Source organism: Mirounga leonina, unplaced genomic scaffold (assembly GCF_011800145.1).
Source record: "Mirounga leonina isolate KUSES-001 unplaced genomic scaffold, KU_Mleo_1.0 Mir_114, whole genome shotgun sequence".
NCBI classification, from domain to species: Eukaryota; Metazoa; Chordata; class Mammalia; order Carnivora; family Phocidae; genus Mirounga; species Mirounga leonina.
This window is the reverse complement of record NW_023270265.1, coordinates 26001774-26029642: the sequence shown is the minus strand read 5'-3', so window position 1 is coordinate 26029642 and position 27869 is coordinate 26001774. Positions and strand designations below refer to the sequence as shown.

General features: G+C 42.8%; 2 protein-coding genes across 2 annotated transcripts in view; both read left to right on the top strand.

Annotated features, from left to right (window-relative positions):
• Positions 1–1379: 1379 nt before the first annotated feature.
• On the top strand, positions 1380–27415 carry CPN1 (carboxypeptidase N subunit 1). Its single transcript, XM_035027059.1, has 9 exons — positions 1380–2424; positions 6648–6844; positions 11419–11574; positions 13305–13487; positions 14970–15081; positions 17885–18024; positions 19253–19352; positions 21628–21746; positions 25528–27415. The coding sequence occupies exons 1-9, from the start codon at positions 2202–2204 to the stop codon at positions 25621–25623; spliced, it is 1326 nt and encodes a 441-aa protein (XP_034882950.1). The 5' UTR covers positions 1380–2201; the 3' UTR covers positions 25624–27415.
• DNMBP (dynamin binding protein) overlaps positions 15059–27869 on the top strand; it is a 120448-nt gene continuing 107637 nt past the window's right edge. The window contains exon 1 of the mRNA XM_035026978.1: positions 15059–15081. The gene's annotated coding sequence lies outside the window, so the exon portion shown is untranslated. The remainder of the gene's footprint in view (positions 15082–27869) is intronic.

Below are 27869 nucleotides of genomic sequence, written 5' to 3'. Positions count from 1 at the left end.
AAGCAGGAAGGCAGGCAATGAGGGCATGCTCAGAAGACAGTAGGCCATGTGGTGAGGCTGCACTGGGGTGAGGGGCAGGATGGCAAGTCACAGCCGGGCCTGGTAGGAAGGACTTGAAAACCAAGCTGAGGCATTTGTACTTTACACTATACCATATGAAGATCCACTGAAACCTTGTTCTTTGAAAACAGGTGTAATTTATATGCCATAAAATTCACCCGTTTTAAATGTACAACTCAATGATGTCTAGTAAACTTACTGAGTTGTGTGATCATCACCATCATCCAGTTTAGGACCTCCTCATCACTCCAACAAGATGCCTCATGCCTGTTTACAGTGAATCCCCGTTCCCATCCCCAACCCCACGCAATCACTAGTTTGCTTTCTGCCTCTGTAGGTTTACTTTTGCAGGACGTTTCGTGGAAATAGAATCATTGTATATGTGGTTTTTCGTGTTGGTTTCTTTCACTTAGCATAGTGTCTTTGGAGCCCATCCATGCTGCAGTGTTCATTATATGGATATACCACATTTGATTTCTCGATTCACCAGCTGATGCACATTTGGGTAGTTTCTACCTTTTGGCCGTTATGAATAGGCTGCCATAAATATTCTCACGTGCAAGTCTTTGTTCTCTTGGCTAGGTACCCAGAGTGGAATTGTTGGGCTGTATGGTAAATTTATAGTTAACTTTGGGAGGAGGGGCTTACTTCATTATTTTTATTTCTTTTTTTTAAAGCAGCTTTATTGAGATATAATTTATATACCAAAAAATTCACCTGCTTTATGTATACAATTCAATGAATCTGTAAATTAGTGTATTTACAGAGTTGTACAGTCTAATTTTAGAACACTTCTAGCACCTTAAAAAGACAACTTCTACCCACTACATTTCTGCTCCCAGCTCCAGGCAACCTCTTATTTACTCTGTGTCTCTATACATTTGCCTCTTATAAACATTTTATATGAATTGGATCATGTAATATGTGGCCATTTGTATCTGACTTCTTTCACTGAGCATAATACTTTTAAGGTTCATCCATGTTACACAATATATCAGTATGCCACTCCTTTTTATTGTCAAATGATATTTCATTCTATAGCTACGCCGTATTTTGTTTCTCCATTCACCAGTTAATGGATATTTGGATGTTTCCACTTTGTCTATTTTGAATAATATTGCTACGAACATTCATGTACAGGTTTTTGTGTGGATGTATGTTTTCATTTCTCTTGGGTAGATACATAGGGATGAAATTACTGGGTCATGTAGTAAGTATATATTTAACCTTTTAGGAAACTGCAAGAAAACTGTTTTCCCTAATGGCTGCAACATTTTCCCATTGGAGGGTTCCAGTTTCTCCCTATTCTCACCAAAACTTGTTATTGTGACTTTTTGATTGTAGCCATTCTAGTGGATATGAAGTGATTTCTCATTGTGGTTTTATGTTGTATTTCCTTTTGACCAATAATGGTGACCATCTTTAAATGTGCTTATTAGCTATTCATATATCTACTTTGGTGAAATGTCTATTCAAATCTTTTGCCCATTTTTTAAATGGGTTGCTTGTTTTATTATTTTGTTGTAAGAGTCCTTGATGTGTTTGGATATAGTATCAGATTTATGAACTGCAATTGTTTTCTCCCCGCCAGTGGCTTATCTTTTCATTTTCTCAATGGTATCTGTCGAAAGATGTTTGAGAGGGAAAAGGGACAAGACTCTGAGATGTGCTTCAGAGTCTGGCAGCTGTGTGTGGGATTGATTGAAATGGACAGAGAATTCTCATTAATACATCTCCTTAAATTGTAATATAGGGAATAAGCACAGGCCAAGTTTCTCAAAATTCTCTGGGAATCAAAGGGTTATAAGCAACTATTTATTGAAGCTTGTTTACAGTCCAGTTAATCAGTAAGCCAGAATCAGTGAAACTACCCATTCTGGGGGAGTACAAAACCTTTCAAAAGGTTTCCCTGGATGAGGAGAAGCCGAGTGATGGGGGAGGAGAGATGAGTGGCTGCTTCAGAGCTACATAAATAATTTCCCCTCTGAACGGGACAATTCTGCATTTCCTTGCCAGGTTCTGTCAGACTGGTGTTTACTGGCGGGAAACTAGGAAGAGCTGGTTCTTGGCCCTTGGATTTTGACAGTTGTTGGGAGAGGTGGAGCCCATTTTAGTAGGTCTCTTTGAAAAAGCCCAGCAAGATGCCAGGCCTGCTCTCAGTCTCCTTCCATCTTCTCCTTCTCTTCAAGTTGGTTGCCCCGGTGACCTTCCGCCACCACCACTATGACGAGCTTGTGCGGACGCTGTACAAGGTGCACAACGAATGTCCCTACATCACGCGGGTGTACAGCATCGGGCGCAGTGTGAAGGGGAGACACCTCTACGTGCTGGAATTCAGCGACTACCCTGGGATCCACGAGCCCTGTAAGCCCTGAGCAGTTGTTGGAGTGGATGGGGCAGGACCCTTCCCTTACAAATCCAGTAATTGGGGTGGTTTCTGAGGAAGTCCATGGACCCCTCCACCTATAAAATATCACCTCTTCCTCCAGCTGTGCTAAGTCTTTCCCTACTTAGCCCTCAAATTGCCCCTGCTTTGGGGGAGCTGCAGCCCTAATTCAGGCTCTAGTCTGTTCTTCTTTTTGAGGTTTTGTTTGCTCAAGACCTTCATGGTAAAAGGTGAGTCTTCTTCCCTGCTCCCACCCCATCCCCCTGCCTTCCCTCCCATAACTCTTCTTTCTTCTGTGCTATTTTGCTATCTTTATTCAGTGCTTCAGGAGACACAAGCAGAAACAATTAGCTCTTCTCGTTCTGCCAGGAAACCTCAAAAGATTTAGGGATATCTTTCTGGGGAATGACAGCGTGATAGTGTATGGGAACCTGGAGAGAGCTTGAGGTCTTGGGTATTAGTTTTATTCATTGGATTACTTTTTGTTGGTTTGTTTATATTATAAAAGCAATCTGTGTTTAGATTGAAATAAAAATTAGATAAAGAAACAAGAACAAAACTCACGCACAATCCCACCACTCACAGATGATCATTGTTAAACATAGTGATGCATATCCTTCCAGACTTTTTTGTATGCATGTTTAACAACCCCACAGCACACATATTTTTTAAATAAAAATGGAATCATACTAGAACTGCTTTTCTCATCTCATCATCTTTTATAAATAGTATCCGTGTCCATAAATGTACATCTACAACATATTTTTGGGCTGCATAATATTCCATTGCATGGTTGTAGGTAACTCTTCATTGATTTATAGACATTTAAGTTATTTCTAATTTCTCACTTCTTTACTTACAGCAGTTGTGACATCCAAATTATATCAGTTCCTCCTTCACCTTGTCAGCTTCAAATCTCTCTCTTCCTTTCCACTTCCACATCCCCCACACTAGCCAAACACCATTACAACCTGCCTAAAACATTGCACTAGGCTCCTGACTCTCGTGACTCCTACCTGCCACCACTCTCTAACCCTTCCATTTAGCACACAGATGCCAGAATACTTTTCCCAAATACTGACAGAGTCCTCTCACTGCCCTCCTTAAAATCCTTCAGTGACAACCTCACACCCAGTGGATTCTGCCCCTGACAGCTTCAGAGTGTTCCATGGCCAGCGGGGAGGGCAAGGATGGGCGGAGCTGCCTTAAGGAGATCCATGCCATTAAATGAGGATGAGGACCTTGCTTTGAAGCCACTCTTGCATTGAAAGCACCATGCTTGGGGGTGTATGTTCATTGTGGATGCTTGTGGGTGCTAGCGAACAATGTGGGTTAGGCCCTCCTCCCATGCCCCCTTCCACTGCCTAGCATTCAAGGCCTCCTTAGGCTTTCCCATCCTATTCTAGTCCTCACTAACCTCTCTTTTCTCTGATGCCCTATACGTTAGCTGTTCATCCATTCACACATTCATTATTCATTCCACAAATATCGCCGATGATGCCGCCATCTGCAAGCACTTTTGTAGACTCTGAATATACAACAAACAGAGAATAAAACAAAGACCCCTCCCTCAGGGGACTTAATTCTATCAGTGTAAGACTAGCAACAAGTGGGTAACTAAGTGAATATATATTGAATCAGATGGAAAAATGTGCTATAGAGAAAAATAACCTTGAAAAGAGAGAGAATGCCAATGCCAGGGAGGGGGTTATTGCTGTTTAGGAAAAGCTTCTCATTTGAGGTGATGTGATGGAGCATGCTGTACTATCATTGGGGAGGAAACTGTTTGCAGACAGAGGGAAGAGCAGGAGTGTGCTTGGCATGGTGAGGAACAGCAAGGAAGCCCCCATGGCTCCAGCAAGGTGAACAACAGGAAAGCAAGGTCAGAGCTGTATGGTTGGGAATAGGGCTACTGGGCAAGAGATCCTGTGGTGCCTTTTAAGCCTTTGTAAAGATTTTGGCTTTTAGAGTAAAGTGAGAAGCCGCTGGAGGGTCTTATGCAGAAGAATGACATGATCTGACTTAGGATTTTTAAAAGACCACTCAGAATAGGGATACATTTGTAAAAGACCACTCAGAACAGGGGTCAGCAAACTGTAGCCTGAGGGCCAGCCCCCTGTTTAGGTAAATAAAGTTTCACTGAAACACAGCCATGCCCATTTTCTTTTTTTTTAAAGTAAACTCTACACCAACGTGGGGCTCGGACTCATGGCCCCAAGATCAAGAATCGCATGCCCTACTGACTGAGCCAGCCAGAGACCCCTGCCCATTTGTTTTTGTATTGACTGTCTGCTGTTGCTGGAAGAGTCGAGTAGCTAGACAGAGACAATATAGCCCATGATCCCAAAGTATTTACAATCTGGCCCTGCACAGAAAAAGCTTGCTGACCAGTGACTCAGGAGAATAGATTTTACAGGCGGGCAGATGCAAGGGGTTCGAGAAGGAGATTTCCTGTAATAAACCAGGTGTCAGCATATGGGGCTTGAACCAAAATGATAGCAGGGGTTATTATGAGAAGTGGTTTTATTCTGGATAAATGGAAAGTGGGGACAAAGAATTTTATACCAAGCACCTTTAAGTACAAGACATTATGCTGGGTTCTATAGGGCAGTGGTTCCCAGACTTTTGAATTTCACCTAAGATTTTTGTTTGTTTGTTTTGTTTTTAAGAAGGTTGATTGGATCAGAGCTCCTTTTTTTTTTTTTTTTTTAAGATTTTATTTATTTATCCGAGAGAGAGAGAGAGAGAGAGAGATCATGAGCAGGGGGGAAAGGTAGAGGGAGAAGCAGACTCCCCACGGAGCAGGGAGCCCAATGCTGGACTTGATCCCAGGACCCTGGAATCATGACCTGAGTCGAAGGCAGACGCTTAACCGACTGTACCACCCAGGCGCCCCTGGATTTCACCTAAGTTTAAAAAAAAATTGTTTTAATAAATAAGAGAGATTGGAAGGGACAAACATAGATTTTCCAGGTTTTATTTTGCTGACCAAGGATGTTGAAGAATACTATCTGCCATCTGCTATCACCGTCCTTTCCTAAAAGAAGGGATATTTTAATGCCAAGAAAAGTAAGAAAGACATAATCTAAGATTAAAGAAATACCCTAAGATTTAAAAATACACATTATAGAAAATTCACTGCACAACCCTTGTGGGTTATAAACATTCCTTTGGGAAAGACTCCTGTAGGTATACTAAGATAAATACAGTGGATTGTATCCTAAGGAAAATGAAAATGTGCATACATTGCGAAGGCCAGGTCTAGCAAAGGAAACAGGAGATGTGCAAAATTAGGTAAAACTCAGAGTAGAAAATGTTAAGTAGTAAAGGGAAGTTCAATAACAAGTTCACTCCCAGCAGGGAGAACCCAAGATGCCTTCTCTGAGTGAGTGACATTTGAACTGAGCCTAGAAAGACAGTGAGGAGGATTTGGAAATGTGGAGATGAAGAGGTCCAGAATCAGAAAAGTCATGGAAGCAGGAGAGTGTGGGGTGGAGGAGAAATCAAGTGGCAAGAGCTGTTCTCCTTTTTAAAAGGAGGCAAGCATGATTTTCTTTAAGTGGTTCTAGAGGCTCTTTTCATGCCCTCAATTCTTCCTGCAGTTGAACAGTTAGCATAGCCAAAGAGAAGGCCTAGAATCACTCCTTCCTCCTCTGGGCCTCAAGACATGGCATTCTCAGATGTATTTTAGTTGTCTTGGTACCAGGCAAATTAAGTTTTCAACTGGGATGTTTGGAACTGTTATGCCATAACCTAGACTTTATACAAGCAGGTCTTGGGAAAACACCATTTTTACCCTGAAAAGAGTTGTTTCTGAGAAGTACCAAGCTACTCTAGATGCCAGCTGGGCTTAGGGCCTCCATCTTATTAATTAACTAGGTGACCTACAACAAGTTACTCAGCTGCTTCCATTCTTCCCTCTTCCTGAGGCTAATCATGCCTTCTTCACGGGTTTTCTGTGAAGATTAGAAGTAATGAACACAGTAGGAGTTCGAGGGCATGGGTTTCTGTAGCATTTATCATTGCAATTTGTCCAAAAGGGCCTCAGGAATCAGTGGAAAAGACCCAGCAGAAGCGTAAGATTTTCATTTATTCATTACGGGGAAAGAGGGAAAAGGTCCCTCTGCATGGTGAGGAATCCTTGGCACTTGCAAGCTTTCCCCATCTTCTCTCTTCCTGCATCTTCTTCTCGCGCTTGCAGTGGAGCCGGAGGTCAAGTACGTGGGAAACATGCACGGCAACGAGGTGCTGGGCCGCGAGTTGCTGCTGCAGCTGGCCGAGTTCCTGTGCGAGGAGTTCCGGAACGGGAACCAGCGCATCGTGCGGCTGGTGGAGGGCACGCGCCTGCACATCCTGCCGTCCATGAACCCCGACGGCTACGAGGTGGCCGCCGCCCAGGTACCGAGCCCCAGGGCGGGGCCCTGCGCACAGTCCTCCGGGTCCCGCTGCCAGTGCCACCGTGTCATCGAGAGAAGGCCGGTGGATCTACGACACGGTGTGGAGACCCGGGTTCAGCCCTGTGGCAGCCTAGGCGGTGAACGTGGGCTCCCTCCGGGTTCCGTTCTCTCAACGCCTTTCCCCGGGGACCTCCCGGTTTTATTGTGCGGATCAGTGAGGCAGGGTCTGTGACAGTGCTTCCTAAACTGGAAAATATTAAACAGGTGTGAAGGGCTCTTGCAAAACAGACCTCCTTCCCTCGATTTTTAGCTTCGAACCCTGCATACTCTTCTCCCTCCCACGTTACACTCCCATTTGCATTTGGGGGGGAATAGAACTAGCTTGTCCCAGAATTGTGCGGTAGGGGGCTAATTCTAGATTCGTCATGCTATGGGTTATATTTCTTTTTTTTTTAATTGAGGTATAATTGACATACAATATTATATTAGTTTTTGGTATACAACACAGTGATTGGACATTTGTGTATTTTGCTAGGTGAATACCATATTTCTACACGGCTTTTTCCTCTACTAGTATAGTACTCAACCTTTAAATTATTCTAGAATTACATTGTGCAGGGGTCTATGGGCTTTTACTTCATCTTCTGGCATAAATTCAAAATGTCAGTGTGCCTAACTTTAAATCAATGATTTTGTGTGTGTGTGTGGCTGTGCATCAGAATCATAGGTGAAGATTTTTTGAAATACATATTCCTAGCTGCACCCCCCCCCCCATATACTGAATTGGAATTTTTCCAGGGTGAAGCCAGGCATCTGCCTTACACAATGGATATGTTCCTTTAAAAGCTGTGTCTAAACCTGGTTTGTTTGGGATTTTGGACGAGGGGGTGGGGGGTTATAAATTAAAGAGGCTTTTTTTCCAATTTAAAAATATGTCTATTTGAGGTAGTCTTGCCATTTTTTTTTCATTTTTAAGACTAAATTTCACTACTTTACTTTTTTAAAAAAATTTATTGTGTTAAGAACAGCCAAGATGAGATCTACCCTCTTAACAAAACTTTAAGTGTACAAGACAGTATTGCTGACTATAGGTACAATGTTGTCTCCAAAACTTAGCTATCCTGCTCAACCAAAACTTTATGTACCTTCATCTGTAACTCCCCAGTTCCCCCTCCTCCCAGCCTCTGGCAACCACCCTCCACTCCCTGATTCCATGAATCCGACCACTCTGTCTCATATAAGTGGAACAAGGCAGCATCTGTCCTTTTGGCCCATCCCATTTTAAACCTACTTGAGGATAGGGCTGGGGGTGGGGGGGTAAGTAGAGTCAGGGAGGGGAATGGAGCCACAAAACATAAATTTGCCCCTTGCAATCTCACAGCTTCCTGCCAACACAACTCAACAAATGAGAAAAGAAAGCTTTGTTCCCCCACTGGAAAATCAGAAAGGTGCACATTAACATCTCGAGACTTGAGTTTCCAAAGTAGCAGGAATATTTGAAAGAGATGTGGCGGGGAGACCTCCAGCCTGGCTGCTCTCCTTCTATTGGCCCTTCCCACTACTGCAGTGGGGAAACTGGAGAATGTCAGACTTGCCCACATCTTCTGGGGAATGAGGTGGGGTGGCAGAAAGTGGGGAAAACCCCTGCCAGCCCCCTAAATCCTAGAGCCATCTCTGGGGAGCCAGTCACCTTTGCTCACCTGCTGTGTACTTGTTCAGAGTGAGCAGATCTTGAACCTGAGCCCAGGAGAGGCCCCATCACGTTCTCAAACTTGCAGAGCTACCTGCCATACCCAGAGAAAACCTGTCTGCATGGCTACACAGGGGAGACCTGCCTAGTCACCAAACTTTAAAGCTACCTGTAGATAAAACAGAATAATCTCCCCTTTCCCCATCCCACCAAAGATTTCCAAATCTTAATCCCTAGAACCTGTGCATATGTTATGTTACATGGTGAGGGAGAATTAAAGTTGCAGATGTAATTAAGGTTGCTAATCATCTGACCTTAAAATATCCTGGATTATTTGGATGGGTCCAGTGTAATCACAGGGATCCTTCAAATGTGGAAGAGGAAAACAGAAGGTCACAGTCAGAGAGATTTGAAGATGTCGTGCTGTTGGTCTCGAAGAGGAAAGAAGGGACCTGAGCCAAGGAATGTGGGTGGCCTCTAGAAGCTGGGAAAAGCTGGAAACAGATTCTTAGAGACCTCAGAAGGAACACAGCCCTCCTGACACCTTGATTTTAGTCTTGTGAAACCCATTTCAGTCTTCTGACTTCCAAAACTGTAATAAGCTTGTGTTTTTTAAGCCACTATGTATGTGGTAATTTGTCACGGAAGGAGTAGGGAATGAATGAATATACCACCTACCCTGCTTATGGGAACTTTCTGTTAAGGAAACTCCTCACCTGCTAGCCTAATGACCTGGTGTGAGTGGTAAATCAACTGAGAAGTAAATTAACATAGCTGTTAATATGGACAGTTAGGAGCTACATCGATATGAATGCACAAGTAGTGAAAAACTCCTGGAAATGTAATGAAAATCATTATCTCGTGGAAGTGAAAAATCAAACTCCCGATTGAAAAATTACATAAATATTTCCCCCTGAACAGAATTAATGTAGGGAACTTAAGGTAACTTAAAGAAATAAGTTCTCAATGAGATATAAGAATAAAATGTGAGCAGAATGCCATGAAAAATAGAGAAATCTAAGAACAATAAGGATTTTTTTTTAAAATATGAAAGTGGTATTACATCTGTGAGTTTTTAGCTGCCCAACGTCCATCCATTCACCCCACTTCCAGGAACGGCCACCAATTTGGGCTCTACTCTCAGTCCACAGGGGTCCAGTGGACACTGTTCCCCTTCTCCAATGCCATACAAAACATTAAATGGAATTTCAGTTTTGTAAGGGCCTTTGAACATATCTCTATTTTACTACTTGATATATCTTAATCATTTACATATATATCTATCTCCCTGTATATATTATGAGTTTCTAGAAGGCTGGCGTAATGTTTCATTATCTCTTTTCCTAGTGTCTTTCAGGGGGCTTTGAGTAGAGATGCACTTAAGTGAATATTGATGGGCTAAAAGGATGAATGAATGAGTGAATACATGACCAAATAAATGATACAATTTGAAGTGTGAGCACAGAGAAATTAAGCGATCCAGAAAGTTGATACTGCTAAGAAGAAAAATAAACAAGGATCCTAAGTGTAAAAAATAAAGGGGTTGGGGGTGATTTCCATGGTGCAGTTGCTTTGGAAACAGTTTAGCAGTTTCTGAAAAAGTTAAATATAGACTTAAATCATAACCCAGCCGTTCTACTAGTAGGTATCTACCCAGGAGAAGTGAAAACATACATCCATACAAAGACTTGTACGGGAATGCTCATAGCAACATTTTCACAATAGCCAAAAAGTGGAAATAATCCAAATGTCCATGTGCGGTGTTAAATAGTATCTCCCCCTCCCAAATTCATGTCTACCTGAACCTCTGGCTGTGACCTTATTAGGAAATAGAGTCTTTACATATGCAGTCAAGTTAAGGTGAAATCATACTGGATTGGGGTGACTAACTCATATATGACTGGTGTCCTTATAAGAAGAAAAAAATCTGTACAGAGACACACACACACGGGGGAGGCCTGTGAAGATGGGAGTAGAAATTGGAGCGATGCATCTACAGCCAAGGAATGCCAAGGATGGCCACCAGCCACCAGAGGCTGGAAGAGACAAAGAAGGAGCTCCTCTAGAGCTTTTGGAGCATATGACCCTGCTGACATATTGATTTCAGACTTCCAGCCTCCAGAACTGTGAGAGAATACATTTCTGTTGTGATAAGCCACCTAGTTTATGTAATTTGTTACAGCTTACAGCAGCCCTAGGATCTAGGGCTGTATAATAATCTATTAATTGGTGAATAGATGAAGTATAGTAAATCCATAGAATAGAATATTAATCAGCCACAAAAAGGAATGAAGTACTGTTACATGCTACAACATGGAGAAACCTCAAAAATATTATGCCCAGTGATAAAAGCCAAACACGTAATGTGTGATCCCTCTTACTGACATGGCCAAAAAAGGCAAATCTATGGAGAGAGAAAGTGATGTCCCAGCGCTGGACTAAAAATGAGGAATGACTGGATGGGCATAAGGTTTCCTTTCAGGGTGTTAGAAATCTTCGTAAGTTAGATTGTGCTGATGCTCACATGACTCTGTCAGCAGGGACTAATAATTCATTGAGTTGTACACTTAAAATGGTGTGTAAATCGTACCTTCTATGGTAGGTAAATTATATCTCAATAAAGCTATATTTTAAAAAAATAAGGGTTCCCATTATCCTGAAACACCCTACTCTTGTTAGAGCTTCTCCTGGGATCTCTACCATCAGCATGTGGTCTACAGGGAAACTTAAACCATACCACTGGGACTTTGGATAGATTAAAGAAGAAAATGCTACGTCATTTGATAGATTAAGCTAATGCCCCAAAATACTATGCCACATAGTATTCTCCAACTATAGGATTCAGCCTGAAACCTTCCTTTTTCATTTCTTCATTTTCCCACTAGGGCGCAGACAGCTCTGGGTATCTGGTTGGCAGGAACAATGCAAATGGAGTGGACTTGAACCGCAACTTCCCCGATCTCAACACCTACATCTACTACAATGAGAAACACGGAGGCCCTAACCACCACTTGCCCCTTCCAGACAACTGGAAAAGTCAGGTAGGAGATGAAATTTGCATGCAGAAGCAGGTAAATCAGCATCTGGAATTTCTAGCAATCTTCACATCAATTAAACAAACAAGAATTAAGCATCAACTCGGTGTTAATCTGTCCAGAGCAGTAGGAACGGTATCTTCCGCTCTTTGTATCCATTCTCTGCCCCCAGCAACCCCAGCAGAGGGCCCCTCACGGAGCACATGCTGTTTGATGTTAGTGGCCATGGTAGTGAAGGGAAAGCGCTATCCTACAGCTGCACGGTACTTTACAGTTGTACAAAATTATTCCTTAGCATTTCAGTTGATTGTTGTAACACTGTGGGGTGAATGCATGGAGCAGTCATCCATCCTTGTTTTACAACTCACACAGCTAATAATTGATGGACTCAGGATTAAACCCCAGGTCTTCTGACTCCTAAGCCAACATTCTTTCTATTGCACTATACTGTCGACAGAGGACTCTAGCATTCTATGGAGAAATCTCTCTTACGTGTGATGCACTGTGCGCTCACCAACAATTAGCTATAGAAAGAGATTCAGGGAGCTCTGAGCTCTCCAACCCTGCTACCCCTCTTCAAACCAATCTCTCTCTCCCCCTTTTTTTAATGGACTTTATTTTTTTTCATCCAACAAGAAGCCACAACTTTATGAATAATAAAAACAGTACAAATTTCAAACCAAGCTACAGTTATTCTTTTGAAACACCAAAAAACCAGGTCCTCCATTTTCCAATAGTTACATTGTTTATTATGTAATAGCATTACTGCTGTTCTTCAGGCTTGGACTGCCTCTGCTCCTGACACATTTGCTCATGACGTGACCAATTCTATGTCCTTAACCTCTACACCTGTTTGTTTTGTTTTTTGTTTTTTTAAGATTTTATTTATTTGACAGAGAGAGACATAGCGAGAGAGGGAACACAAGCAGGAGGAGTGGGAGAGGGAGAAGCAGGCTTCCCGCAGAGCAGGGAGCCCGATGCGCGGGGCTCGATCCCAGGACCCTGGGATCATGACCTGAGCCGAAGGCAGACGCTTAACGACTGAGCCACCCAGGCGCCCCTTCTACACCTGTTTGATCAACCTCTTCCTCTTCACTCTCCTCGTGTACAATTGGAGTCCGTGTGTTTTCTTGAATGTTTGAGATAGCTTCACCTTGAACTTTGAATTTCTCAGCAGCTGCTAGTTGCACCTGCTGAGATAAGTCCTCGGTAATAGACTTTATTTTTTATAGAGCAGTTTTAGATTCACAGCCAAATTGAGGGGGAAGTACAGAGTTCCCAGCTTCCCATGATCAACCTCCCCCACCAGAGTGGTAATTTGTTACAATTGAAGAACTACACCGACTCATCATCATCACCCAAGTCCCTAGTTTACATTAGCGTTCACTCTTCATGTTGTACATTCTATGGGTTTTGACCAGTGGATCATGGCATCTGTCCACTGCTATAGTCTCATACACAATGGTTTCACTGCGTTAAATGCTCTCCTTTTAGCTATTTTGTATATTGGGATTCCACATGCAATTTCATTTTGAAAAAGAGTCCATCTACTTAATTTTTTAAACCATCAGGCAAAAGACCAAAATTTCCCCATCTATACTTCTCATATCCAGGAAGCTGCTCTTTGTTGTATTCAGACATGCCGTCTTCTCGGGCCACTAGCTGACAGACTGATTTGCATGGCCATTTGGCACCTCCGGCTACAGCTTCACCGCCAGGCCCTCATCTCTCCACAGGTGGAACCCGAGACCCAGGCTGTGATCCAGTGGATCCGCTCCTTCAACTTCGTTCTTTCGGCCAATCTCCATGGAGGGGCAGTGGTGGCCAATTACCCGTATGACAAATCCCTTGAGCATCGGGTCCGAGGGTTCCGCCGCACTGCCAATACCCCCACGCCCGACGACAAGCTTTTCCAGAAGGTATGCAGCATGGCAGCTCGTCTGGTCAGAGGCACTTGGGGCTCAGGAAAGTATCTAGGGGGGGCTAATGTGCAAGGTTATGGTGATATGGCTACATTAATGAAAAAATAGATCATGTGCATGAAAAAATATTTACATAATAGTTCAAAACAGCAGGAGAATAAAAAAATGGATTAATTATTTTATAGTTAATATATTATTAGTAAGTATGATTAATATAATTAGCATTAATTATTAATTCATTGATGAATGAATTCCATAGAGAATTACACCAGTTATTGCTTTGCAAAGCAAATATATTATTATATTTTTTCTTCCAGTAATCTCATTTTTCCCCACTGTTATGAAGTAGTAATGAAAGAGAATTATAGAGATTCCACATATATTCCTCTCTCTCCAACACACCTCTCACCCCCAATACATACAGGAGTCCCCCCTTTATCCTTGGGGGATACATTCCAAGACCCCCAGTGGATGTCTGAAACTGCAAATAGTACTGAACCCTATATATAATTTTTTCCTATACATACCAATGATAAAATTTAATTTATTAATTAGGCATGATAAGAGATTAGCAATAATAACTAATAATAAAATAGAGCAATTATAACAATATACTATAATAAAAGTTACGTGAATGTAGCCTTTCTCTCAAAATATCTTCTGTAGGTGCCCCTGGGTGGCTCAGTCAGTTAAGCAGCCAACTTTTGGTTTCAGCTCAGGTCATGATCTCAGGGTCCTAGGATCAAGCACCACGTTGGGTTCTGTGCTCAGCAGCTAGTCTGAAGATTCTCTCCCTCCCTCTCCCTCTGCCCCTCCCCTTGTTTGTGGGAGTGCTCACTCTCTCACTCTCTCTCAAATAAATAAACAAATCTTTAAAAAAAAATCTTACTGTACTGCACTCACCCTTCTTGTGATGATGCAAGATGATAAAATGCCTACATGGTGAGATGAAGTGAGCTGAATGACGTAGGCATTGTGACCTAGCGTTAGGCTACTACTGACCTTCTGACATATTGTCAGAAGGAGGATCATCGGCTTCCAGACCGCAGTTGTCTACGAGTAACCGAAACCACAGAAAGCAAAACCACGGGGGAAGGAGGACTACTGTAATTCTCTTCATGGCCAAGGCTTATCTTACTTGCTCCTTGTTTTCTTTCATAAAACTCAGCTAGAAAATGGTACACCTAGAAAGGAGTTTATATATCATCTAGTGTCACCGCTCACTTTGCACTTGAAGAAGCTTATCCCCAAGATAGTGGAAAAATCAGAATACAGCTCTTCTAACTCTAGTCCACCACATGCAGGCACACACACGCACACACACCATCTTCCTACGCCTGCTGGTATTTTCTTTCACTAAAGCAAGTAATCAGTTGTTTATACATAGTGGGGTTTTGTGGTGTCACCCTACTTCTGAGTATGAGCATTGCTGAATGAGTTGGGAATACTCAGGTCATTTTCCACCTGCTATACCTACAGCTGGCCAAGATCTACTCATATGCACATGGATGGATGCACCAAGGTTGGAACTGTGGGGATTACTTCCCAGATGGCATCACTAATGGGGCTTCCTGGTATTCTCTCAGCAAGGGTAAGAAGAGTCCTGGGTACAAGAGTGCTGCAAGCCGAAGTGGAATAGGGCTCATCTCTCTTTCTAAATTATCATTTTTTCTCAGGGAAACAACAGGAATACCATAGAATTTTACATTCAAGTAGAGATCTGAGAAATGGAGAAGTCTTAAGGTGGCATTCAGTGTCATTTTGTGATTCTTTAAAACAAAGGTAGAGACACCTTGTGGTCCTTTAAAACTGGTGGTTTACACAGTAGATCAGGGCATAGGAGGAATATAATGAAGTCAAGTGGTTGAGAGTGTGGGTGTAAGAGTACATTGGGTTGAAACCCGGCTTGCCCATTTACCAGTTATGTGGCTTCAGGGTAATTACTTAACCTCTCTGTGCTTTGATTTCTCACCTGTACTTTAACAATACTTGCCAGGCGCCTTGGTGGCTCAATCGGTTAAGCATCTGACTCTTGATTTTGGTTCAGGTCATGATCTCAGTGTCGTGAGATTGAGCCCCATGTTGGGCTGCATGCTGGGTGTGCAGCCTGTTTAAGATTTTCTCTTTCCCTCTCCCTCTGCCCCTCCCTGCCATGCTGTCTCTGAAAGAAAGAAAGAAAGAAAGAAAGAAAGAAAGAAAGAAAGAAAGAAAGAAAGAAAGAAAGAAAGAAAGAAAGAAAGAAAAAGAAAGAAAGAATAATACTTGCATTGTAATTTTGATGTGAATATTAAGTAAAATAATGTGCATAAAGCATTTGGAAATGCCTGGCTTGCTTATAAATGTTAGGGTCTTCTTTTTTTTCTTTAAGATTTATTTATTTGTTAGAGAGAGAGAGAAAGAGAGAGAGCACAAGGAAGGGGGAGAGGGAGAGATGGAGAGGGAGAGAGTGAATCTCAAGCAGACTCCTCACTGAACACAGAGCCCAACCTGGGGCTTGATCTCACAACCCTGAGATCATGACCTGAGCCAAAATCAAGAGTCAGATGCTTTACTGAGCCACCTAGGTGTCCTAAATGTTAGGGTCTTTTTTTTTTAAGATTTGTTTATTTATTCATTTGAGAGAGAGAGAGTGCAAAAGCTAGAACACAAGCAGGGGAGAAGGTCCAAGGGAGAAGGAGAAGGAGACTCCCCACTGAGCAGGGAGCCTGACACAGGGCTCGATCCCAGGACCCTGGGCTTCATGACCTGAGCCGAAGGCAGAAGCTTAACCGACTGAGCCACCCAGGCATCCCTATTACGTGTCTTTTCTGAGTAGCATGGAACTATGCCTTACATAGCAACAGATGAACAAAGGAGCTGGCCTGGACACCCACAGTTCCTCTGCTATGTGCTCTCTGTACCCTGCCTGCCCATCACAAGTGTTTGCCATGGACATTGGCTATTGGATGGCATAGCAGAAACCTCCAGCAAGAGGCTTCTCTCTCTATTCCTTGGGCCTTCCCCAACACCAAGGGTTGAAATAGAACCTCTGTTTATGAACCTTCGGTAGATAGGGAACATAAAGATAGGGAAGAGGCTGAAGCAGGAAGCCAGGTTCTTTTAGGCATCATGTTTTAGCAGCTATCCATACTTTCACATCTGACCTGGACAGAGCCCAGGTAACAGAAAACGCACTGATAAGAGCTGAGCTGATAGCTGGTTCTGTGGAAAGTAGAGAGGAAGAAGGTTAGGGAGTCACCAAGTACCGGGAGGTGATAGACTTCTTGTGGCTAAAAACTTGCTTGAACACAAGGTGAGAAGATTTTGTTGAACTTTATTATTATTATTATTTTTTAGTTTGCATTAGGAAACCAATAGGTCATCCTCCCCCCAATTTAAAATATGAAATGTACTTTTTCAAATTGTACTTGTTTCTCCCTCCCCCTTCCCATCATCTGGGAAAGCATGGTCCATGCTTCCAGTGAAAATCATTGCCCTAAAATAAGCTGATACAATTCCAGGATTATTCAGCTCATTACAATGATTGGTTCCACAGTGTGATCTCTGGACCAGCATCATTAGCATCACCTGGGAACTTATTAGACTGCAAATTGGGAGGGGGGCTCACCCCATACCTACTGAAACCCTAGTTAAGGCCCAGCAACCTGTATTTGGCTGGAAGGCACAGCTTTCTCCATTATTCTGATGCAGAGAGTGATCCAGTGAAAGAGGCACAGTTCTCCAACTTTCCCCATTCTCTCTATAACAGCCACTTATGCTCCTCAGCTTAGAGCAGGTGAAGTTGACTAGATGAATAGTTTTTAACCCAAATACCCTTGTGATATAAACACCACTCTAATAAATCAGGAGCATATTAAAAAATCATTGATTCAATTGGAGAATACAGAAGATAAAAGCAGAGGAGCATTCCACTGAAGAAAAGTACAGCTGCCTTCTGCTTTTTCAGGGGCCTGTTTTTCTGGATTAACCATTCTCAGGTTAGTGCTGTGTTCTCAGATAGGAGGAGGGATGTGAAAGCAAGATATTCATCTTATCTCGAACCTCCAAGGTCTGAAGAGTATCATCACCCAAAGAGAAGGTCTGTCCCCTTGGAGGCAGTACAGGGGCAGAGTCTAATGTCAAGGCACCAGCAGACTTTGGAAATGCCAAGGGTCAAGAAGTGAATTTAAGGGATGAAATGGGGAGGAGAGGATGGGGGTGACAAAATGGGCATTTATGAAGAGAGAAAACTGGGAAGTTGGGGAAAGGTTTTATGGAGGAGACAAATAAGTGGAGACTGAGAGGTAGAATAGAAGGTCATGGGGGGCACGGAGAAATCATGGTTTTGGAGAGTTGAGCGGGAGCATTGGTGGGATCCTGGTTATACAGATCTGCCGCTGCCCTCTTCCCCTTAGGAATGCAAGACTTTAACTATCTCCATTCCAACTGTTTTGAGATCACGTTGGAACTGAGTTGTGACAAGTTTCCTCGCCAAGAGGAATTACAGCGTGAGTGGCTGGGTAATCGGGAAGCCCTCATCCAATTCTTGGAACAGGTAAAATCCCATTCTTGAACTTTCCTGGTTACAGAAAGATAAGTGTTTTCCGATGGTAGCAAGGGTTTTTGTGAGGCTCAGTTCTGACTTTTACTTTGACTCCCTACCATACATCTGAGCTTCTTCTACCCATCAGATTTAGTCATTCAACATCATTGAGCACAGTTATCTGTCAGAAATGGTACTGTGTGCTGGGGGTTATGGGCAAACAAATATCCCTGCCCATGTAAAGCTTGTATTCCAGGGAGGAGAGACAGACACTAAACAAAATAATAAAGTGAATTTTATAACATGTTAGATGCAAAATCCGATGTAGAAGACCTTACAGAGAAAATGACATTTAAACAGACTTAAAGGACATGAGGGAGAGAATCATACAGCTTTCTAGGGGAACAGGGACTCCTTGATGAGGACACGACAGGAAATGCAAGGCCTGCAACAAGCAGTCATTAGGGAAATGCAAATCAAATACACACTCATTAGGATGGCTTCTATAAAAAAATTACCGTAAAAGACAGACAGTAGCAAGCATTGGCAAGGATGTGGAGAATTAGAACCCTTGTGTATTATTGCTGGGAATGTGAAATGATGCAGCCATTATGAAAAACAGTATGTGGTTCCTCCAAAATTAAACATAGAATAGCCTACTTGATCCAGCAATCCCACTCCTGGGTATAGATCCAAAAGAACTGAAAGCAGGATCTCAACGAGATACTTGTACACTGATGCTAATAGCAGCATTATTCACAGTAGCTGAAAGGTAACCATGACCCAAGTTGCGACCCAAGCGTCCACTGATGGATGAGTGGATAAATGAAATGCAGTTGGGACATACAATGGAATAGTCTTCAGCCTTAAAAAAAAAAAAGGGAATTCCGAGACATGCTGCAACATGGATGCACTCTGAGGACAGTATGCAAAGAAAAATAACCCAGTCATAAAAGACAAATGTTGTATAATTTTATTTATATGAGTAGTCAAATCCATAGAGACAGAGAGTAGACTAATGTCATGATTTACCTTAGATTTTCACAGGATCGCTTTGAGCATGCTGTTGAGAAGAGATTGTTGAGGAACAGGAGGACGGAGAGACCAGCTAATTAAGGGGCTGTTACCATAATCTTTGCAAAGATCACTTGTAAAAACATATGAGAAAGGGCTTTGAGGACTCCCAAACACTGAACACATGTCTCATGGTCATAACCGTGCACTGTAAACTCTCCCGCAGGTACACCAGGGCATCAAGGGAATGGTGCGTGATGAGAATTATAATAACCTTGCGGAGGCTATCATTTCTGTTAGTGGGATTAACCATGATGTCACTTCAGGTAGGTGGCCATGCTTAGTGGGGTGAGAAGGAAGCCTTCACGTCCTCACCTTTTTTCAGCGTGATTGGGAGGCCAGTTTGTAAGCCAGCGAGACTAACAGAGGTGTCAAAGACATTGGGGGTGGGGACAGGAGGAAGGAAGGATGATAGACATAGGGACAGTGAACTAAGAGGCCAGGACTAGGAAGATGTAACTTCTCTCTTAGCATTCAGGAGTCACTGCCTCATACAACTTAGTTAGGGGTGTTTTCTGGGTTTGAGGTAGTGGTAGCTCACATACTGGTGTGAAATGGGGTTGAAAAGAAAAGGACTATAGAACTGACGTTTAGTCTTGTCCGTGACCTAGGCATTTCACTACACCTCCATCCAGGGAAAAGTTACCAAGATGCATTCTATAGGCTTGTTGCAGGGCAAGAGTGATGGCAGAGGCAGATCTTGGAACCAACCTGGAACCTCCTAGAATGGTACAGAATATCTCATATGGCACAGACGTTGCAAACTGCCCCAGCCAAATTTGATCATGCACAACTCTTAGGTTTTTCTTTCTTTCTTTTTTTTCTTGATGTTTGTTTTGGTTTTAATGTAGAACAGTAGCTACCAGTGGTCAGGGGTGGGTAAAATTTGCCTACCTCCCACAGCCTCTATACAAACAAGGCTCACCCACATTTTACAACACCAATGCCTAATACCACGCAGGCATCTTACAGTTCAGACTTACAGTCTGGTTAAACTGGATGAAATCTCGGAGATAACTAATATTACTGGAGGTGGATCCCAACACATCTTACATGAAAGGCTCATTCAAGGCAAAAGCAGCAACATTCTAAAGGCAGAATTCTATAGCCTCATAGTCAAGCATCAGGCCTCTGTGCCGGTGGCTGGACCCAAGACCATTTAACCTCCATCAAACCTTGGGCATCCCTCAGAACTTCAGGGCTTACTAGATTTTCATACTGTATTCATGCACAGACAGGGAATGTCTCTGAAACATTCTAGCCAATCAATATATATTGAATACCACTAATTCCACCAATAAGAACCCACTTTCAACACTCATTATGCTAAATTAACAAATTACTCATTTCACCACCGAAAAAGCTCATTGCTAACATTCATTATGTTACTTAGAAAAGCATCTAGTGCTGATTACAGAGAAAGATAGCTGAAGCCCTTATAATAGCTGTATCTGGAATTGGGCCTTTCTGATATAATGCTACCTAACCATTCCTGGGTGTAAGTCCCCAATTAAGAAAATGACGGCCCCTGGGGTATAACTTACACTATCCAACATATGCATAATAACGTACTGCTTTTGCTAAAGTATTTTAAAAGGAATTACATTTAATAGGGGGCAGAGAAGAGACTTCTTTAGTATTTATAGTCTGTCCCATTCTTAATTGCATTTATTATTTCAATTATTCATTGCTTAAAAGAAATTTCAAAGGCATGGTCACAACTGATTCTAAAGAGATACAAAGTCATTAGCCAAAATGCTGTATCCCTGCCATAGAAAAATGGGCTTTCTTTTGAATTTTATTTTCCCCTTTAGAAAGTGATGGAAGAAATATTAAAAATAGAATTCTCAAAATCAGAGCTTTAGTGGTCATTTAGTCCAGCCCTCCCACTTAAGAGAAGATTACACACATAGAGTACCACTGACAACTGGTCTTCTAACCCGGGGCCATCATGTCCATTATGTCCATCAGTGCAGGTTGTGCACTGCACAACTGTGTGGCTTTACCAGGGACACTCATTCATTCTCTGCTTCAGTGCTCACAATTACATGAAGCAGTCCCTTTCTTTTTTGATAACTCTGTCACAGTAGTTCTGCTTCTGTCTAGCGAAATTTTCCTCCTACAATTTAAACTCATAGTTCTCATTCTTATTTTTTTAGGTAGATGTCATTTCTTCACAGTGGCTTTTCAAACATTGAAACAGAAGTCTCATGTAGTTTCTTTACCATACAAAACATTCATATATCTTTCAGCCTTTCTCCAAGTGACCCTTTCCTGGACATGAGTTTGTTTTAAAATACATGGTATAGAATTAAATGCAATACTCTCAGTATAGAAACTTCTACTCCCCATGAGTGGGGAAACCCATGCTCCTTAATAAATAAAATAACCTAAGATAGTTTTAGATCTTAACCAATTTCATCATGCTATTTTAAAAAATCAAGCTGTGGTCAGCTAAAATCCTCAGATCATTTTTCAGATCAAGGCCCCAAATGGCAAATTTCTAATCAGCAGACTGAGTTATGTTCTTGTAACTTTTAGGTGACCATGGCGATTACTTCCGGCTGCTGCTTCCAGGTACCTACATTGTCACTGCCACAGCACCTGGGTTTGACCCAGAGACAGTGACTGTGACCGTGGGCCCTGGGGAACCCAAACTGGTGAGTTAGGCTGACATTCACAGGACACTGTAAAGATCACTTACAACCTATTGCATGGTTCTAGTCTCTGCTGAGCTTCCTTCTTTCACTTAAAAAAAAAAAAATCATTGCTCTCATATGCTTAATTTTCTCCTTTCATTCTATTATATCCTTCCCATTTCCTTTTGTTTTTTTCTCTTTCTTCTGTTTAACACAGCACAATGATGAGGAGCACTATCTTCTAAATCTGGCTCATTTGTCTACAGACCTTGGACAAATTACCTAATCAGTCTTCCTTAGTTTCTTCCTCTGTAAATTGCTGATAAAAGCACCTCCTTTATAAGAGGTTGGAATGAGAAAGTGCATATAAAGCATTTAGTACAGTGACCTATATATTGAAAGTGCTCAACAAATGCTAGTTTGTAAGTCCCAGAGACCTTGCCCAGATACACAGACGCCCTTGGGTGGCATGCTTCTGCGCCATCAGCTGGGACTACCACCAGATGGTGCTCTGCCCCCTCCTGGTGCCCTGTGTGCCAGACGGTCTTGCTGGCCACTCACCTCAGCAAAAGAGCCCGCGGCTCTCCAGGATTCACCTCTCCACAGCTGTCTCTTACAGGTAGAACCAGAAGCAAGGAACTTTTTTGACTTACCAGCTGGACCTTTTCAGCTTTGGTCATCTTAGATTAGGATCTCGGAGCTAAAAAAGCTCGGAAGTCACGGACACTAAACTTCAGATTTCTCAAAATAGGGAAAAGGTAATAAGACAGTCCTATTTAATGAGCACCTATAGACCTTGTGTCCCACAAGTCCGCTCTTCCCTAGGGCCTCCTCACTCTGTCCAGTTCCTTCTCTATACAACCCTAGAGCTTAGCCGACCCGCTCGCGCCTTTCCCTGTTAACTCTGTGCAGTCAAGGAGCTTGTTTTTTTTCAAATACAGTTACAGATACCATTTACTGAATGGTTACTATGTATGAGACACGATAGGAGAGCTTTCCAGAACGATCTCATTTAACCTTAACAACAACTCTGTCAGGGACATCTAAGTATTCCCATTGATGGCCAAGGAAACTCAGAGAAGGTAAGAAGCATACACAGCCAGTAAGTGGAGCCGCCATTGCAACCTCTCTTGGGCCTTCAGGGCTGCTTCTTAGCCAGCATGTTACAGGGCCTCATGCTAAGCTTACAAGCTGTGTTCATAACCCCTTATTTTAACACAGGGATCCGAATAAAGAATTCTTTACATCCTCTGAAAAGTCCTCTGAAATTTCTAGATAGTTCCCCCTTTACCCTCTTCTCCTTCTATTCCTAGCTCCTGCACGTTATAAACCACATCTACTTGCAGGTGCAGGAAGCAGACTAACTCTGCCATCGCAGCCTATTATCTGGTTCCAGTTTCCCAACTAACTTTCTCTCCCCCCCCCCCTTTTTCTTAATTTAAAATTAATTTAGTTAAAATATAGTGTATTATTAGTTTCAGGGGTAGGTAGAATTTAGTAATTCATCCGTTGCATAAACACCCACTGTTCATTACATCCCGTGCCCTCCTTAATGCCCATCACCCAATTACCCCATCCCTCCAGCCCACTCCCCTCCATCAACCTTCAATTTGTTTCCAATAGTTAAGAGTCTTATGGTTTGTCTCCCTCTCTGATTTCGTCTTATTTTTCCTTCCCTTCTCCTATGTTCATCTGTTTTGTCTTTCAAATTCCACATATGAGTGAAATAATATGATATTTGTCTTTCTCTGACTGACTTATTTTGCTTAGCATAATACCCTCTAGTTCGATCCACGTCATTGCAAATGGCAAGAGTTCATTCTTTCTGATGGCTGCATAATATTCCATTGTATATATATGCCACATCTTCTTTATCCATTCATCTGTCGATGGACATCTGGGCTCTTTCCATAGTTTGGCTGTTGTGGACATTGCTGCTATAAATATTGGGGTGCACGTGCCCCTTTGGATCACTATGTTAGTATCCTTTGGATAAATACCTAGGAGTGCAATTGCTGGGTCGTAGGGTAGCTCTATTTTCAACTTTTTGAGGAGCCTCCATACTGCTTTCCAGAGTGGCTGCACCAGCTTGCATTCCCACCAACAGTGTAGGAGGGTCCCCCCTTTCTCCGCATCCCCGCCACCATCTGTCATTTCCTGACTTGTTAATTTCAGCCATTTTGACTGGTGTGAGGTATATCTCATTGTGGTTTTGATCTGTATTTCTCTGATGCTGAGTGATGTAGGGCATTTTTTTCATGTGTCTGTTGGCCATTTGGATGTCTTCTTTGCAGAAATGTCTGTTCATGTCTTCTGCCCATTTCTTGACTGGATTATTTGTTCTTTGGGTGTTGAGTTTGATAAATTCTTTATAGATTTTAGATACTAGCCCTTTGTCTGATAAGACATTTGCGAATATCTTCTCCCATCCCTTTTTCTCATTCTACCCTAAAATCCAATGACTGATTGGCAGCTGCGTGCATGAGCCCTGCCTTAAAAGTGCTCTTCATTGTCAGATTTGAGCAACGGCATATCCGCTGAAGTTATGTACTCTACTGCAAAAGATTTCACTTCCTTTGTCCTATAGGCTTTAAATAAATTAACATAACCTATCATTATGTCAAATATAACAGAAAGAAAAAAATTATCTTTTGGATATAATTCCCAGAGAGAAAACCAGCTAAGAATCCATTAGAACCTATCTCTCTTTTCATTTTAAAGCAGAGATCCATCTGGCTGGGGGAAGAAAAAAAGGGAAAAAAATTATTTACTAGAGGGTTTTCATGTTACAGTTAAGACTCTTTCAAATATTTCCCAGAGTTGTCCAGTGTCCTCTTTGCTTTTCTCCACATCTGGCCAGACATCAGGCTCCTTTCCTTTTCCTCTATCCTTCCCTCATTTTGTTGCCTTCTCTCTCTCTCTCTCTCCCAGATCTCTGAATTACTATATATACGAAATGGTAATGATAACAGTACAGTTAGCTCTGGTTTCCTCTACTTTGGGGAACTAGCAGAAAAGCTGGCTGTGGATTTTTGTGGAAGAGGCAGAAAATAACCCCATGGAGAGCTCTCTTTTCTGTTGTTCAACTCTCAGCTGGCTTCAGCAGCTCCAACTGTTCCAAGGGCCTGAAAGCCAAGGATCCCTCAGGGGAGTGTGGTTAGAACACTGTGCCACTCCCTCTCGCTAGGATGGTTCCACAGCCAGCAGAGCCTACACTTGTCAGTCAGAAGCATCTTTACGTCTGCATGCCATGGCCAGAGGGCAAGTTTCAATGTATTGCTGGAAAGGATGCATTCCTTGCATGTGGAAATTTGGAATTTAAGAATCCATGTAATAATCTGTATCATCTCTACTATCTATAATTTCAAGCAATTATGGCAGCAAGTTTCGATCTGAAGGTCTGAGGTATTCGTTGGCATGCCTGAGCACAGCACCTGTGATTCACACATTGGCATAAAGGGGATTATTAGGGCACCATCAATCATAGCTCCTGTCCTAAGCGACACTATTAGTGAAATTGTTTGAGATATAGATGTAATTTTCTTCTAATACTTATAAAATAAATGTATATTTAGTTCATCCAGGTATATCCTATGTATCACCAGCGATTATGTACCACTTCTTAGGACTATTAGCCAAGCGTGACACCACCAGGGCTACTGTAATAATGTTCCTTAGTCCCTTGCCCTCGGGACCTGGAACTGTGGTGAAACCAGGTCCAAAGAGGTCTTCCCCAATTTCAATTCCAGGAAATAGAAAACTGACTCCTCTACTCTCCTAGCTGCTGCTTTTTTTCTTCCAGGTTAACTTCCTTCTCAAGAGAAGCATCCCTCAAGCAACCCCAACGAGGCGAGTTCCCAACTCAGGACCTGGAGACAGAGTACCAAAGCCAGTGTAGCCCCGGGTCAGCTAGGAAGGAGGAGGTGGAGATGACGCAGCCCCAGAGCGCTCCTGCCTGAGATCCACAGTGCTGGGCCCGCTTGTTAGAAAGGCTTGCTCCTGCTTTCCCATCAGATGAAGCTATCTTTCTATTTTATTATCTGGGACATATGTAAACATAAACACATTCAGAACAACTCAGAATGGTCTCTGTTCCCAGAGTTAGATCCTCTGATGTGGCAGTGCATCCATCCAGCAGTATTCAGTAAGATTTTCTGATTCTGGGGCTATGGTTTGGATCCAGAAGTCGCCACGTCGGTCCACGCAGCATCTGGAGACCAGTTCCGGCTGGTTGGCCACTCTACCTCCAGAATCTAGCCCCGAGCCTGCAGCACAGCAGGCACGCAAGGGAGATTTCTGAATGAATGGCTCAAAGGCTGAGATGATTCATCATTGATGTTGTTCCCATAGCGAGGCCAGGTGACCAAGTCTTCTGAAATCCTGGAGGACTATTTCAACAACAGCCAATAGTTTCTTAATAAGACAAGGATTTCACACACGAGTACCTAGATACTGCTCCTCATTTTCGTACATGGGTATTTTACACAACATGCATCTTTCAAAACATTTTCTGGGTGAAGTGTAATGTAGATGCCGCTATGGAATGACTGTCCTGTCCCTGTGCCGGACGGCCCGGCACTGCCCACCTTGCTGAGTTCCCCAGGACCCGTCTGTACTACACGTGTTACTGAGGAAGGAGATGTTAGTAAAGATTTTGAGGAGATGTGGAGTCACAAGCACACAAGTTCACAAACTCCCATCGGGTATGTTGGGGTTCCGGAGTCCCCTGTCCTCGGGGCTCGGTGAGGGTTCTTTCCCAGACAGGGAAAAGAGCCTGTTTTGGAGCCCAGCCTCAGGGAGACAGGGCAGACTCGTTTCCTCCACTTGTTCCACATCCCCCCACTCTGTCAACCTCCCCCACCCCGGCCTCTAACTAACTAACTAACTAACCAACGTTGAGTACTTTTCCTCCTTTCAACAAGTATTCCCACACCCATCAGAAAACAAAAGGTGCTTAACTGTGACAACCCACCCTCTTCAGGAGGCCAGTCAAGACTACAATTAACATGATTTATTTTGCTGTGACTTTATCAATCTCTCAATCTGTGGGCAAAAGGAAAACAGAAGAGAACATCTTTTCCCATTTAAAAAGGGAATTTTCTCCTCAGGTGATTAATGCTTTCTCTGCATTTTTCCTTTCTTCCCAATTTAAATCCCATATTCCTTGGTTCTCCTTTTGTTTTTAGAAAGCAGCAGCTTCTTGAGAGGGCTCAGTGGAATTTTATGCCTGAGGTTGCCATATGCTACTTGGGTTTCCCAGATTTCCCAGAATATCACTTGCTTTGTTTTCAGGTTCCCCGGTACGTAGTCACTTAGCAGAGCTGATATTCGAAAAGTATAGTCATGGTTTTTCCCCTCATTCATCCTTTCATCATTCATTTACTCATTCATTCATTCATTCATTCATTCATTCATTCAGGGGACATGTATGAGTCCTTGCTCAATGCAGAGAATACAAAAAATATAAGATACAGCTCGTGACCTTCGGCAGCTACAATCTAGTTGGGAAGACAATACATTACACTGCATTGTGATGATTGCTGATTCAGTAAACTCTGGGGTGGGGAGCCTGTGGGAAGGTCCCTACTATGGTCTTGGGACAATCAGGCAGGAAAGGCATCCCGGAGCTAGTGATGTCTACGGTGAGATGTAATAAGGTCAGGTAAAGAGGCATTGACCAGGTGGAAAGAAATGGGAAGCAAGTAAGGGGGCAGGGTGGGGGACTGAGTGAGGAGCTGAAAGCCGAAAGCCCAGGCCAGTGGGGTGGGGAGGGACAGATCATGAAGGACTTTGAACCATATCACAGTTTGGACTTTATCCTAGGAAGAACAAGGAGGCATTGAAGGGTTCCTCTCAGGGAGTGGCAGGATTAGATTTAGAATTTATCACCCTGGCTGCAGCCTCAAGAGCTGGCTGCAGTAAGAGCAAGACTGAGTCAGTGAGGAGCCTGCTGAAAGCCAGCTGAGAGGGCAGTCTGAACCTGGGCGGGGCAACATGATAGGGAAACAAATCAGTCATTTTAGATGAATCAAAAGGAAGATTATCTGGGGTGGGCCCGACCTAATCAGATGAGCCGTTTACAAACAGTTTCTCTAGCTGCGCTCAGAGGAAGAAAGCCAACAGCTAGGTTGTAAACTGCCTATG

Coding starts and splice junctions, on each gene's coding strand:
- CPN1 (XM_035027059.1), top strand. CDS start 2,202: ATGCCAGGCCTGCTCTCAGTCTCCTTCCATCTTCTCCTTCTCTTCAAG. Junction 2,425..6,647: donor CCCTGGGATCCACGAGCCCT/GTAAGCCCTGAG, acceptor TCGCGCTTGCAG/TGGAGCCGGAGGTCAAGTAC. Junction 15,082..17,884: donor CTGGTATTCTCTCAGCAAGG/GTAAGAAGAGTC, acceptor TCTTCCCCTTAG/GAATGCAAGACTTTAACTAT.